Source organism: Saccopteryx bilineata, chromosome 7 (genome assembly GCF_036850765.1).
Source record: "Saccopteryx bilineata isolate mSacBil1 chromosome 7, mSacBil1_pri_phased_curated, whole genome shotgun sequence".
In the NCBI taxonomy this organism is placed as follows: Eukaryota; Metazoa; Chordata; class Mammalia; order Chiroptera; family Emballonuridae; genus Saccopteryx; species Saccopteryx bilineata.
This window is the reverse complement of record NC_089496.1, coordinates 18,728,081-18,743,644: the sequence shown is the minus strand read 5'-3', so window position 1 is coordinate 18,743,644 and position 15,564 is coordinate 18,728,081. Positions and strand designations below refer to the sequence as shown.

At 41.4% G+C, this 15,564-nt stretch overlaps 1 protein-coding gene across 11 annotated transcripts in view; it reads right to left on the bottom strand.

The window, feature by feature from the left end:
* The window catches only part of ADAM22 (ADAM metallopeptidase domain 22), a 273,466-nt gene that overhangs the window by 90,504 nt on the left and 167,398 nt on the right, over positions 1 to 15,564 (bottom strand). For all 11 annotated transcript variants that reach the window (XM_066238167.1, XM_066238155.1, XM_066238156.1 and 8 more), the window contains exons 5-6: positions 11,934 to 12,016; positions 4,823 to 4,886 (exon numbers count right to left, since the gene is read on the bottom strand). In XM_066238167.1, the coding sequence (XP_066094264.1) occupies positions 4,823 to 4,886; positions 11,934 to 12,016 (147 nt within the window). The remainder of the gene's footprint in view (positions 1 to 4,822; positions 4,887 to 11,933; positions 12,017 to 15,564) is intronic.

Genomic DNA, 15,564 nt, shown 5'->3' with positions numbered 1-15,564 from the left:
GGATTCAGCCTGCTGTGTTCAGGGTGACTGGAAAAGGCAATAAAGAAATTGTAAAAAGAATTTTCAGGGAATTGCGGGAAAAACTGGAAACCTCATATAAGCTAAAGCAACTCACTATTGGGAAAGTAATTTTGTGAAAATTGTATTTAGCTACTCAATGCAAGGCAGTTAGTTTACAGGTGGCAAATTGGTTCAAGTCCTGCTTAGAAGAAGCCCCATTGTCTTGCTAAGAGGCTTGGCTACAGGACAAACTGCAGAAAAAAAAAAAAAAAAAAAGGTAAAAGCAGCAAGTTCTCAGTTCTTGGAGCCTGCCTCTCCCTCAGGCATCCACCCCGCCCCTCATGCAAAAGAAAGTTAATATCTCATTGCCAGCTGGGTAGTTTATACTAAGAATCCCTTATTGTATAAAAGTATTTTCCATGTTAAAATGTATATATTGTTTCCAAAGATTTTTGTTAATTCTCCTATCTGCTGTTTTATAGCCCTGTAATATTGGAATCTTAGTTTAAATATTAGGAATTGTAAATAACGTCTTTTTATGTAATGTTTAGTTTATTATCATTTTGAAACAGTATTGTTAATTTCTTTTGAATGCTAATGCACTGAATTATTTAGCAGCGAAGAGACTCTGGAATTCTAAAGGAGACATCTAAACCTATTTTTCTTGAATTGATCCAGCTAATAATGTTGCTTTTGTCTTTTTCCAAAAGTTTATATAAACAAAAAAGGGCTCTCAAGCCCCTTAGCGAGATCGTCTGAGCATGTCTTTTAATGTCTATAATGACCAAAGTAGTAACAGAAAAGGCAAATAGAGCCCAAAAGAGATCAGGAAAATACCAGCTTTGGGCATATACTCTTTAAAAGGCTCGAATGCCCCAAAAGGGGCTTCATAGGACTCCATCAGGGCCCTGCTTCAAGAGTGGAAAGAAAGGTCATTGAACTGAGGCCTGCCAGGCTTCTCAGCCCCACTGGAGAACACGTCTTTGCTGTGGAAAAAGGGACACGAGAAGGTAAGCTGCCCCCTTGCTCTACGGAGGGAGGGTTTAGTCTCTTCTAGTTCTGCTCCAGCTACCTGTGACCTGACCTTGCCCGGCATACTGGGATTTGCCACTGAAGGTTAAAAGGTGCCCAAGGCCAGCCATTGGCTCCATCTCACGACATCGTTCATAAGCCTAAAGTATTTATTCCAAGTAGCAGGTAAACTGATCTCATTTCTTGTGAACACAAGGGCCATTTACTATACCTTGCCTGAATATTTAAGTTTTATTTAACCCTCGAAGATCTCTACTGTGGGTATTGACAGTCTGACTTCATTGCTTTATTTAATGTATAGTGTCTCTTTTATTCTTCTTGTCTCAATTCCCCATGCCTATTGTAGGCTGGGACCTGCTCCTAATTCCAACTAGAAGCAGTGGTCGTTAGGACTTGGACCCTAGCTGCAAAGTGTAGAATGTGACCACAACTCCAATGCCTTGTGGACTTTTCCTGAATATGTGTAACACCTGTTCTTTAGGACATTTCTCAGACTGAAATAGAAATTAGCCTACATTTGCAAATACAGTGGTACCTTGAGATACAAATTTAATTCATTCTGTAACCAAGCTCGTAAGTCAGTCAACTCGTATATCAAACTGCCGATACTGGACCTGTGTGCCAACTAGTGGTAGCTTCCTGAATCACAACCCGTCTCTCAGAATTTCGCTTGGATCTCGAACAAAAATATGGACCAAGTCTCAGATTGTATCTTAAAAAATTCGTATGTTGGTCTGTTTGTATCTCAAGGTACCACTGTAATATAAAGCAGTAATAGCAGGGGTCCCCAAACTATGGCCCGAGGGCCGCATGCGGCCCCCTGAGGCCATTTATCTGACCTCCGCCGCACTTCGGAAGGGGCACCTCTTTCATTGGTGGTCAGTGAGAGGAGCATAGTTCCCATCAAAATACTGGTCAGTTTGTTGATTTAAATTTACTTGTTCTTTATTTTAAATATTGTATTTGTTTCCATTTTGTTTTTTTACTTTAAAATAAGATATGTGCAGTGTGCATAGGGATTTGTTCATAGTTTTTTTTATAGTCCGGCCCTCCAATGGTCTGAGGGACAGTGAACTAGCCCCCTGTGTAAAAAGTTTGAGGACCCTTGAGTAATAGTGTCAACATAGACTTAGTGAAATTACATTAACATGTTAAGAACATTTGTGACTGTAAGAATTTTATTTTGAATCCTGTTATATTAGTTACAATTTTATTTTTGTTTAATAATCTAGTAGTCTTTAGTCATTTTATTATATTAAGACGCTTGTTACAGTATTTGTTAACATTAGCTATTGAATTTTATTGTTATTTGTAAATTTTTCCAGTCTGCCTCAAAATTGGAACATAGTAATTCAAATGAATAGATGCCACCCAGAACCAGTGGGGTCTTGAGACCCTTATTGCCAAAGGTTTATTCGAAACCAATTAGAAAAAGGATTTGGCCAACAGGAAAGGGATATAATTAGAAAAGCCAAACTTAGAATCTGTTACAGAAGGCATAATATCTGAATGTTTAGTTTATGCTCAAGTGAATACTAAGCAAAATAAGGAAATTATAGAAAAAACAGGAAAAAAAGGAATTTTTCCAAGTAAACATTTAAAATAGACTTTAATAAAATAATTGACAATTGTTAGGAAGTTGCTATATAGAATTCTTTCCAGGTTTAGCTTGTCCATTCTAGTATTGGACCTGCATTTGTATCCACAGTCTCAAAGCTAGTAGGAAAAACCCCCAATATTAATTAGAAACTAATTTGAAGTTACATTGTGCCCACAGGTACCAAAAGGTTCAAGGCAAATAAAATGCATGAATCAAATAGTAAAAGAAATGTAACCACTCTTTCCCTAAGTACTTGCAGGATTTACAGGTTACTCAGCAAACTGTTCAAAGACTGTCCAAGAGGTGCATCCAGCATTATATCACCCAGGGACTGACTTTCATGTGGACAGGTCCACACACCATGATCCTGACAACTCCCACTGCTAAGGTAGAAAAACGGTGTGCCCTACTCCAACCACAAACTGGAAACTGGTTGGTCTGCGTATGACGAATGTATAAAAAAACTCACTAAGGATTTCTTTTTATCAGACTCTGGGAAAAGGGAAACTAGGGTAAAAAGAAAGTCAACTTAATTGTCACTAAAGGTTAAAGGTTTTAAAATTAAGAATACTGACTAGAAAGGAATTGTATGGTTTTGATAATAAAAGGTATAAGGTATACAAATACTTTTGAAAGAAAACGTTATGTTATGAAAGCCAGTTATTTCTGGATAAGAAGTTCATGAAAGCTGAGGGTTTATATAAGTTGCAGAAGGTTTGTGCAGGTTGTAGGAGGTTTTTACAGAGAAAAAATAATTTTAACAGTAAGAAAACTGGTTTTCTAAGAATGTTTAATTAGTCACCCTAGCTAACAATCCTGTTGTCTGCAGCAATTAGTCCTCTTACTTTAATATTGTCTTGTACCATGTTTAATCAATTTTATAGCAAGGTTTGTTCAGGAAAAGGTAAATTGTTACAAAGGCCAATTGGTTTTGTATAAATTAGAAATGGAAATTGTACAATCTATAGGAAATTAGTAATATTTGTTTCTTTAGTGAACTGTATTGCTATTAATGCTGTCTGTTAAATATCTGCTACATGTTATAAGTTAATATCCCTAGACAACAGCCTCACACTCTTCAGTAAATTAAGTCAAGGATTTGACTTAGGAAATAGAACCAGTGGGGATTGTTGTAAGGTTCCAAAAAGCTGAAAATTGATATTAATATTTAGGGAGGAAAGGTCAGGCTTTCCTATCAGGCTTTCCTGTCCCATCCCTCCTTTAGGGAAAGGAGGGAGAAGAATGTAGAAGTTTCTGGCTTGCAAGAACAATGGGTCATTCAGTTTTAAATCTAAAATAAAGGTTAACCTAGAAACTTCTTCTCTTTCAACAGGAGGCAGAATTTACATACCACCTAGCATTGACTGTAGTTCCTCCTCCTCCCTGGAATCTTGAGGGTAAAATACCTCTAGGCTAGTGAGGGAAGGTGAACCCTGAAAGATTTGTAAACATCTTTGATTGTGTTACCTTGAAAGTCTTAATGTTTCTGTGTATCCCCTAAACAAATGTTGTCATCCCATGCCATGATGTCATGCTCTCCCTGGCCATGTGTGATCAGGGGTATATAAGCAGCCCCTGAACTATTTTTGGGACTGCAAGATTTGGGCCTGATGCCCTGTGTCAGCCATATGTGGCCGGCATATTTAATAAATCTCCTCCTCTAATAAAACTCTTTAAAGTTCATCTGGACTGGGTGTCTCTATGTGACCTCGATGAAATGAGGTTCAGTGCCTTTCAGAATCTGGGGTGAGGTACTTTATAACAGACATAACAAGAAGGCAGCTGTCTGCAACTCAAAGACAGAGCCCTCAACCAAGACACTGACCCTGCTAACACCTTGATCTTGGACTTCCAGTCCCCAGAACTGTGAGAAAATAAATTTCTGCTGTTTAAGCCACCCAGTATTTTGTAAGGTCATCCTGAGCAGACCAAGACAGATCACAGCACATTACAGCGGAGACAGAAATAGAAACTTCAGAACACCTCTGAAAGAAAGTATTTTCAACTTAAAAAGAGTAAGAGACAGATTTTTTAAAAAGAAAAAAATAACACTTGTGATTTTGACTTATTCAATATTTAATTTAAATATATATGTATTTAAATAAAATAAAACAGAGAGAAAAAAGAGGAGGTAAAAACCTCCCAGCATCGCCCTTCACATGGGCCACAGCAAACAGAAGGGCCACTTACTTGGGAGGTGTCATTTTCTTCTGGTTCAATGAGATAGGTATGGTTCCCATCATAGAACATCCCACTGCCAAGAACAAGAAAACAGTTAGACATGGCTATCAACTCCTGCTCAGAGAAGAATTATTTTAATATCAGCAGCAGCCACTTCTCAACACCCACCTCCCAGTCCCACCCATCACCACCATCAGACCACAAACCACACAGACACACTCTCTCTCCTGAGAGGGAAAGGTCCCTCCTTCTGATTCTCCATAAGCAGCAGAGTCTCTACATCTGGAATTTTCCCCAGGCTCGGAATTACCAGGTTCTAATTGTGGTCGGTTATTCCTCTTTCCAACATAAAATTCTAACACTTAAATATGCAGATAGTCAACTGGAGAGTTAGTAAAAAATGCACAGTGTCCAGGGGCTTCCTCGGCATTCTGGGGTGGCGCCAGGAAGCTGCATTTTAAACAAACCCCAGGTGACCCTGTGCCAGGCTGTCAGGGACTGTACTGAGGCCTGCCCACGTACCACACACGTGGAAGATGATGTAGTAACAAGAGTTGACACATTTCAACTTACCATGAACTAAATACTTTACAGTCATTCGATCTCTTCCACAGATCTGAGGAAGGCACAGTGACTATCCTCAGTTTACAAGTAGAAAACCAAAGCTCAAAGAGACGGAGTGACTTGCCCCAATTATATAATCAGTGAGAGCAGAGACAGGCCCAGAGCCCAGGCAGATGGGCTCCTGGCCCACTCGTTCCAGTCAGCTACCCACCGGCATCATCATTCATTCACTGAACAGACATTTAGAAGGCGTATATAATGAACTTCTCTAGGTGCTGGGGATACAGCGCTGAACAAAACAGACCCCTTCTCTGCCCTCGTGGTGCTAATGTGCACTCTGGGGAGGACAGAAAATATATATAATCAACAAGTAAACATAGAGGACACAGTGATAAAGTCTAAGGAGGAAAACAAAGCAGGGTAAGGGCAATAACAGGTGCTAGAGGATTGGACGTAGAGACCAGAGACAGAAGATCGTTAATTTAAAAAGGTGCTCAAAGATGGCATTTAAGCAAAGACCTGAGAGAAGTGACGGGGTGAGCCATACGGGGGTCTGTGCAAACAGCATTTCAGAATCGAGCCCTAAGGGTAAGAGAATCCTGGTGCAATCCAGGAACACCGAGGAGGCGGTGAGGCTGGAGTCGAGTGGGTGAGGGAGGAGCTCTGTAAAATGAGATCCGAGGAACAGGAGGGCCCTCGGGGCCTGGCTCTTACTCTGAGAGTGCTGAGGAGCCACTGCAGGGTTCTGAGCATAAAGGGGAAACACAATCTCCCTTAAATTTTAAAATAATTGCTCCCACAACTCTGTTAATGTAGAGCCAGTATCCACGCCACTATCACAGCAGCCGGGCCCATGCAGGTCCGCACTGGATTCGGACAGTTGGTAAAGAAACAACGGAGCCAAAAACTGGTGGGCCATCATCTTTAATCCTAGCTTGCACCCGGCGGGCAAGTAAAAACACACACTGGGCTCCAAAACCCACTCACATTCAGTGCTCACAAAGCTACTGACTTATCCGAGTTTCCTAGAATCAAAGGTTTCTAGCTCACCAGACTTATTCACCTCTGTTCCTCATCTCCTTCCTTCTCCCTGCACAAACTCTGCACAAACTGGCTTCTCACTCAACACTCCGCCATCTTGGCTGCTTCTCCTGGCCTCCTCCACGTGGCCTTTCTCTGTTCTCCTCTCTAATGCTAATCTCAGGAACCAAGAGCGCAAGCTCCTGTTCTGCCCCCATTTTATAGTGTAGAAATCAAAACCTTTAATCCAATATACAAAATAGGGAAGTCTCTAATACAAAGTCACTTTCTGAGGCATGATGGGATTGTACCACCCCACAGCAGAAGGGGTGGGAAAGGCTTAATCCCAAAACCAAGCCCCAGGCTACAAGGATCCTGCCTGCCCACAACACATATTAATATCACCTGGGTAACGGCCTCCACGTGGGCAGCGCCATCTTTAACAAAGTGAGCATAATATATTTTATCTGCCCAACAGTTACCATAACCTTCAGGACGGCAAGGATAGAAATGGGGAAATTATCGCGATATTCCAGGTGAAAGAAAATGGTAGCTCAGATCATGGTGGTCATAATGAAAGTGGTAAAAAAAAAAAAAAAAAAAGTCAGGTTCTGGCTATTTTTTAAAAGCAGAACCAATGGGATTTGTTAATGGTTTGAAATGAAGTAAGGAGGAAAGAGTCATGGCAGTGCAGACTCCAAGGTTTTGACCAGAGCAACTGGAAAGACGGAGCTACCATTTAACGAGGTGGCAAAAGCCACAGAACAGAAAGAGGTGGGCACCAGGAGGCCGGGTGCAGGGAGCAGGCATAAATCTGGGGTTCCATTTGGACTGTGGAGCCTGGAGATGTCTACAGCCAACTGAGAAATCCTCTGGAGGGCATTTTCAGCTACGGATGGCCTCCACTCCCAATCAGAGCAGTCCTGACGGTCCCTCATTTTAGCGGAGCATGGTCCTTCCACCCAGATCAAGCCCCTTGTGACGCTGAAGGGGCAAGTCACGTATTCAGGCATCCAGCGGGGGCAAGGTGTCATCTCCTGCAGTCATTTTTCAGTGTTTGGGGAAAAGCACTGCCAGGCCTCCAAGCTGTTAAACAGGGAATAGTATTTGTCTTTTTCTGCCGGCTCAGTGGAATCGGTTGGTTTCCCTGAGCTATAATCATAATGGCCTCCAGCTCTGCCTTCATCTAAATTCTTTCATTCCCGCCTTAACATCTTCCACATGTCCTCAACTTTCATATACCCTTAGAACTGCTTTCCTCACATCTGTACGGTTTTCAAGCAAGAGTGCACTTTCTGAATTTAGATGACACTGCATTTGGAATTTAAGTTAAACAGATGAAGTTTGTAATATATTACTGGCAATACATGCCCAAGGAATCAGTGCAGCGAGCCTCTTCAATACAGTAGGGCAAATACGGCAGTAAATATTCCTTCTGCCAGACCATTCAAGAAAGCTACACAAAACCATTCCCTTTACCAAAGTTCATACAGTAATGCTGATTAAGCAGCAAGAAGATTGTTTTGTTTAACTAGTATTGGGTGTTATTTCCTCTTGCATTAGGTTGATGTCCACTGTGAAAATCAATTATTTTACCTGGGCTTAAACATCATGACATACAGCGTAAAGACAGACAATTCTGATACCGTTTATATCTACAAGATTCTGGTTCGCCATATTACAATATACCATTATTAAAAGTTCTTTAACAACTAAAAGGCAAGTGTTTTATTTGTTATGTTTGAGAACCAATACCTTTCTGCTATATTTATATAAATTTCAATAAGTATATTGAATCCATAACACAGAATATGATTGATAAAAACCTGCAGCTAGGACCGAGTCATTATAAGCCAATACAACTAAAATTTTGAAAGGTTGCATCAGTCTTTTTAAAGAAAACAGCCATTCTTAAAAATTACCACAAGAGGGCAATAAACTTGCATTTGGTTCCATTCTTTTAGATAGCCACAGTTAAAAGATTTTGTTTTAATACTGAACATACCAGGAACAAAATATTACCCACTAGTCCTGCAAATTTAAAAATAAAAAAGTGCTCTTACAGGTTCTTTACGTAAAAGACATGAATCCTATTATGTTATTCAACTGAATTAAATAAATAAATAAAAATTAAAATCTCAATATGTACTTGGTAATTAATAAAAGATAAATTATGGGTGAAATAATATACCTCATATCTAATCACTGCAATTGAGTTAACATAAATTACTTAATATTTAGAAATGTCCACCAAAAATATTTGTCAGTAATTTCTGTTCAGAAAGTAAAATCAAGATACTGGAGAAAAAAATTTTAACATGCTTATAAAAGTCTAAGAACAGCCTGACCGGCAGTGGCACAGTGGACAGAGGGTCAACATGGGACACCAAGATGCCAGGTTCAAAACCCCAAGGTCACTGGCCTGAGCATATGATCATAACATGATACCAACATCACTGGCTTGAAGCCCAAGGTCGCTGGCTTAAAGCCCAAGGTCACTGGCTTGAGCCCAAGGTCGCTGGCTTGAAGCCCAAGGTCACTGGCTTGAGCCCAAGGTCGCTGGCTTGAGCCCAAGGTCGCTGGCTTGAGCAAGTGGTCCCTGGCTCTACTTGAGCCCCCTGTTAAGGCATGTATGAGAGGAAATCAAGAACAACTATGGTGCCATAACTACGAGTTGATGCTTCTCATCTCTCTGCCCCCTCTCTCTCACTCTTGCTCTCTCTCAAAAAAAAAAAAAGAAAGAAAAAAAGTAAAAGAAAATAGAAAAAAAAATAAAGCCTAAGAACACCCAACATGCTTATATACAATCCTGACATTGTTTCTAGACACACAATGGTTTTTGTTTATTTTAAATAAAAAGGCTTCTAAAGGTAACAATAAAGTTTACTTAGTTAAAACAACTGAAATAGACTGAGTTCTACTCCTGATTTAATCACAAAAGTTTCCTTCAATGTTCTTTCTCACCCTCCTTCCAATGACAATGTAGGTTCGGTAGTAAGCTATGAGTCTTAGATTCTCTTCAGAGCCCTTAGAAGGCACTAATACCTTCTCTCCAATTCTCACAATATTGTGTCCATTTGGAAAACTGGGAGGCAAACTGGAATACTAGGGAAGATGCTTACAAAGTGAATTCAGATTGAGATGTTAAGAGGAAGGGAGAGGAAAAAAGAACCCTCTTATTTTTTTATATCACTCTCCTACAACATAGATTTGCTGTCACAAATGTCAACAGGCCCAGTAAACTCATCCTAGCTGACAGCTGTACTCATCTCGAGACAAGAACAATTTTACTGCTGAAGGTAATGTCAATATTTCTTTTTCCAGATAAGAAAACCGAGGGTCTCAGATATCAGATACAGGTTCCTGTTTGTAAAAAATGTCTCTTGGACCTGGCCGGTTGGCTCAGTGGTAGAGCGTCGCTCGGCATGTGGAAGTCCGGGTTAGATTCCTGGCCAGGGCACACAGGAGAAGCGCCATCTGCTTCTCCACCCTTCCCCTTCTACTTTCTCTCTATCTCTTTCTTCCCTTCCTGCAGCCATTGGAGCAAGTTGGCCCGGGCGCTGAGGATGGTTTCATGGCCTCCACCTGAGGCACTAGAATGGCTCCGGTTGCAGCAGAGCAATGTCTCAGATGGGTGAAGCATCACCCCCTGGTGGGCATGCCGGGTAGATACCAGTCAGGCGCATGTGGGAGTCTGTCTATCCCTCCCCCCCCTTCTCACTTCAGAAAAATACAAAAACAAAATGTCTCCCTATTCCAAGAAGTTATTTAAAATAAGGAAAATCATCTTTTAGAACAAATAATAAGCAAATAGCAGTTCTCTGCACTGTCAGGCATGTGGCCTCCTCTCTCTGGCTGTTTAACTGACCCTCCTCCCCTTTCTGCCTCTCACACATCTACTGCCAGAGCCTGACCACATGTACCGGCTAGGAAGATGAGCTACATTTCCTGGCCTTTCCCAGTTAGATCTCTTCCCTTGCTTTCTTTAAGACCCATCAATATAACCCTTCTCTCGGAAGATTCTATCCGATCCTGTTCCAGGACCCACTCCTGCCTCCTCAGGGACATTGCCCTGGAGTCCTCAAGGACCACATTATTCTTCAGTGCCCATTACCCAGTTGCATTTGCTCAGGGTTTTATTTCTCTCTCTCAAAGAAAACAAATGTACCTTTCATATTCTTTAGTAGGAAGCTGAGCTAGATTTAGCCCCCCCCCCCCGGAGTCAGCTCTTGGGGGTGCATGTCCTAATTGCCTTAATATTCCTAGGGGCCGTCATAGCACTCAGTAACTGCTAGTTAGAGGAAAAAGCTACATCTCTAATTTGGTCACATACAAGAAGTATTTTTGTAAACAAAAATTTAACAAAGTGCTGGCTTGTTCTATGGCAAAAAAAAAAAAGTAAAACAAGACAGAAGGAACTGAAATGATATAGCTTAAGTAGAATGCTGAGGGATGACATGGTAGCGTTGTAAGGAATTACAAAACAAATGAGAGCTGGCCATCTGTGCATAACCATTATCCATTATCAACAGGACAGAGCAAGTAGATCTAATCCCACATTAAACATCAGCAAACATTCCTTGATAATGAAGTTTGTGAGAAAGGAAGCAAGGTCCCGAGGAAGGATGAACTCCAATCCTGGGAGATTTCTGAGAACAGATGGACCCTCCCACAGGTGTGCAGTGGGTTAAGTGGGATTTTAGCTGAAAAAAAGGTACTGGCAGCCTTTTCCCTTTGCACTGAGTTCCCATCTATTGAAATTTCTATTATTCTATAAAAATATAAAAGCTAACATCAAGGAGTACTAAAAACAGAACTGGTACCCAGAGGCTAAACATCCACAGAAATAGAGACCAAAGTTACCCACACCTCTCTTGTCTCAAATTGGATGAAACTAGAAAAATGCTTCAAACATCACTAAGGTATCATATTATAATTTCAAGGTCCCAGGTTTCTGTTTTTGTTTTTTTTCTTTACAGTGAGAAGAAGGGAGGCAGACACAGACTCTTGCATGCGCCCTGACCAGAATCCACTCAGCAACCCTACTAGGGGGCGATGCTCTGCCCAACTAGGGTGTTGCTCTGTTGCTAAGCAACAGAGCCCTTCTTAGGGCCTAAGGCAGAGGCCATGGAGCCATCCTCAGCACCTGGGTCCAACTCACTCCAGTCAAGCCATGGCTGCAGGAAGGGAAGAGAGAGAGAGAGAGAGAGAGAGAGAGAGAGAGAGAAGCAAGAGGAGGAGGGGTGGAGAAGCAGATGGGTACCTCTCCTGTGCGCCCTAACGCGAAATGAACCCGGGACTTCCACACACTAGGCCAGTGCTTTAACACTGAGTCAACCAGCCAGGGCAAGTCCTGGTTTTCTCAAACCTAATTTTAAAATATGTTTGGTTTATAAATCACAGAAAAGATCAGATCCACCACTGATTTCAAATTATTTCTTGACATAAAATAGGGATTTTGACTACAGTGCATTAAAAGTTAAGAAAATAAGTGACTGAAAGAATTGATGCTACCAATAAAATTTTGGACACTTACTGAAGTCCATGGCATGTTGACAATGCAGCAAATGAGGCAGGGTTCCCACGGATATGGCCCTGGTAGTAACAGTGCTCTCCTCCCTGAAAAAAAGAAAAAGAGAACATAAGTCTTTGCCATCATGAGGAGAATCCTCCGCTTACGTAAAGCTCTGCACAATATCTCACAATTCAGATTAGTATTATCAAACCACTTCTAACAGAATTATTCATAAACATACCTGGTGGGCTTACTCCAAATCAAAAGGCAGGGAATGAAAAGTTGATTTAACTCTCCTTTTATGTAAATGGTAATAGAAGAAACAAAGAAACAGATACTGAAAGACACATGTGGCTCTCACACCAGAAGAAATTTAATTGTCTATTTCCAGTCATGAGAAACTCCCCCTTGTGCAGCACCAAGATGGTGCTTCCACATCAAGCTCAGTAAAAATGCATATAAATCACTCGAGAGTCACTAAATTAAACTGATGGAGGAGAATGATATTTTTACAAGGTTTCTATCAAAAAACTTAACACATTTATACTATTCTTTTCTCCATCTAGGAATGGCATTACTGGTAAGCAGTCTAGGATAGGGTTTGAAATTGATGAGTTCCTCCTAGCAACCAGTTATACTGACGAAATTCCACTGAGAGGCTTGTTTCCTCCAGTTAAATGTTCCTGGAAATTGCCTGCCACCTCAGGGTAGCGCCTCAGTTTTTACACACTGGCTACTCGTTGTTTGGTCTAGAAACCAGTAGCACTGGCATCACTGGGAGCTTCTCAGTGACGCAGAATCTCAGGCCCACTCCTGATCAGAACCGGCATTCTCACAAGGTCCCTAGGAACCTGATTCATATGTACATGAAAGTTAGAGATGCACTGCTCTACATGATTTTTTCCATCCTCTACCAATTTCCTATTTCTTTAGAAGCTGAAGGATTTGAATAAAATGGACCCACTGAGATAAGAAAGAGTAAAATAGAACAGACTAATAGGATGGGTGGCTTAAAGGAGCAATGTTACCTACTTCGCAGTCTGGTGTAAGGACTAACCCCACTTAAAATACTCCATTCTTGACAAGCAGCGGGGAGAGAACAGGAGGATAAAAGGCCGTAACAAGGCTAAAGGCATTTTCTTTGCTGGAATTCCAAGAAAGACAGGCTGTCCAGAGACTGTTGCTCCTAATGATCACAGGACGGAGTGAGCCTTGGCTTTGATGCGAGGGTCGAGAGCGGGTAAAATGGTACACGGAGCCTCAGCTTTGATGAGAGGGTCGAGAGCGGGTAAAATGGTACACGGAGCCTCAGCTTTGATGCGAGGGTCGAGAGCGGGTAAAATGGTACACGGAGCCTCGGCTTTGATGAGAGGGTCGAGAGCGGGTAAAATGGTACACGGAGCCTCGGCTTTGATGAGAGGGTCGAGAGCGGGTAAAATGGTACACGGAGGCTCGGCTTTGATGAGAGGGTCGAAAGCGGGTAAAATGGTACACGGTGCCTCGGCTTTGATGCGAGGGTCGAGAGTGGGTAAAATGGTACACGGAGCCTCGGCTTTGATGAGAGGGTCGAGAGCGGGTAAAATGGTACACGGAGCCTCAGCTTTGATGAGAGGGTCGAGAGCGGGTAAAATGGTACACGGTGCGGTCCCAACCCTGTGACACCTCTAATTCCTAAGGCAGTCATGGAGCCTCTCCACTGAGGATTATCATTGGATTTGATGGAAGGTAAAATCGGGTGGTACTCCCGCGTGGGTCTGACAGGGGTAGAAGTCAGCAGGCCCTAGCTTTAAGGACAGAAGGTAAGCTTGGCACTGACTCCCTGGATAGGGCTGGCTTGGTGTTGCTGTTAACTGTGGGAGCTATCGGCTCCTTCACTTACTACATAGCTGTGAAATCTCAAGAAAATTACAGAACCTGCCTGTGTCATCTGTCAAATGGGGGTCAATACTCTTCCAGGGTTGTTCAGACTATTAAAGAGCTCATATCCACCAGGGGCTTAGAATAATGCCTGTTACTTGGTACATACTCAGTAAATTTTGCTGCTATTGTAAATACTGTGTCAGTTACTGTCCTACTCAATTTACATACACAATCACTTTAAATTCAATCCTACAATATTGCTATCTCTATTCTACACAGGAGATCCCAATCTCTGTGAGCCAAGGCTGGCCATTTGGGAAGTGGCCAAGCAGGGACGCAAACTTTGTATAAACATGGGACTCCCAGGGCACTGTCATTGTCCCTGCACAACTTAAGAGCTGGACATAAAACCTGTGGGTTATGTAGTGCAAATCTAAGCCTTCTCCAGACTGATTTTTAAATTTATTTTTGAGCGGGGCTAGGGGTAAATTTAACAGAATTTTACATATCTTCTGTTGGAGCTGTTGAAATGGTGAACAGCCCATAAGATTAGATTCTAACCTGCATGAGAGGTCTTTACGTTTCAAACAACCTTCACTTCCTGGATGCATCAGATTGGATAATAAATTAACACTCTAACTTTCTATTGGCCAAACACAAAAGGCCAATAGTTAATGAAGTGACCTGAGCAGAGAGACTCTTCTGTGAAACTGTACATTTAAGACACACAGTAAATATAAGGTAATAGAAATGAAGAGAAGTAGAAACAAACAAAATAATCACAATAATCGTAGTGGATTAGGGAACAGTGGTAGTTGACAAGTCACTATATGTGGGGAAATATGTCAGAGGAAAAGGCATATAAGAAATATTTTATGCCTGACCAGGTGGTGGCGCAGTGGATAGAGCATTGAACTGGGATACAGAGGAACCAGGTTCGAAACCCTGAGGTCATCAGCTTGAGCGCGGGCTCATCCAGCATGAGCATGGGCTCACCAGTTTGAAAACAGGGTCGCTGGCTTGAGTGTGGGGTCATGTGACCCCATGGTCCCTGGCTTGAGCAAAGGGTCACTCGCTCTGCTGAAGCCCTTTAGTCAAGGCACATATGAGAAAGCAATCAATGAACAACTAAGGAAACAAAAGAGCCACAACAAAGAATTGATGCTTCTCATTTCTCTCCCTTCCTGTCTGTCTACCCTTTTCCCTCTCTGTCTCTGTGACAAAAAAAAAAAAAAAATATATATATATATATATATACGCGCACACACACACACACGTGTATATATATATATATATATATATATACATTACAAAAGTTTTCTTTAAAATATCAACACTGGAAATGCGTTTAATCATAAAAAGGACAAAATATTCATGTTTTTAAAAAAATCCCATTATCTTAGGGCTAAATAGATTATTAGATAATGGCAAACAATCTTCCACTAATTTCTAATTCTGAAAAATAGGAGTCAATCCAAAAACAGCATATGATCAGGACTCATCTGCACAAAAGCCTAACGCTGCAAATCAAGTCCAGAGCTCCATATGGCTGATTCATTGTCAAATGTTTCCATGACACTTCAAAGAAGCATAAACACCAGGGGGCAGAAGTCTCCTCAATTTGGGCTCTTCTAACACAAATTTTGAGGCTCGATTTTTGTAAATAATGGTAGAAACTAATTTGGGTTATTTTTCAGGGATTATTCACCATAAGTCAATAATTATTTAAACTAAGAACTAAAGTACTCAAGTTTTCTTCCCCATTTAACATGCCTGAAAATGTTTTAGTAGA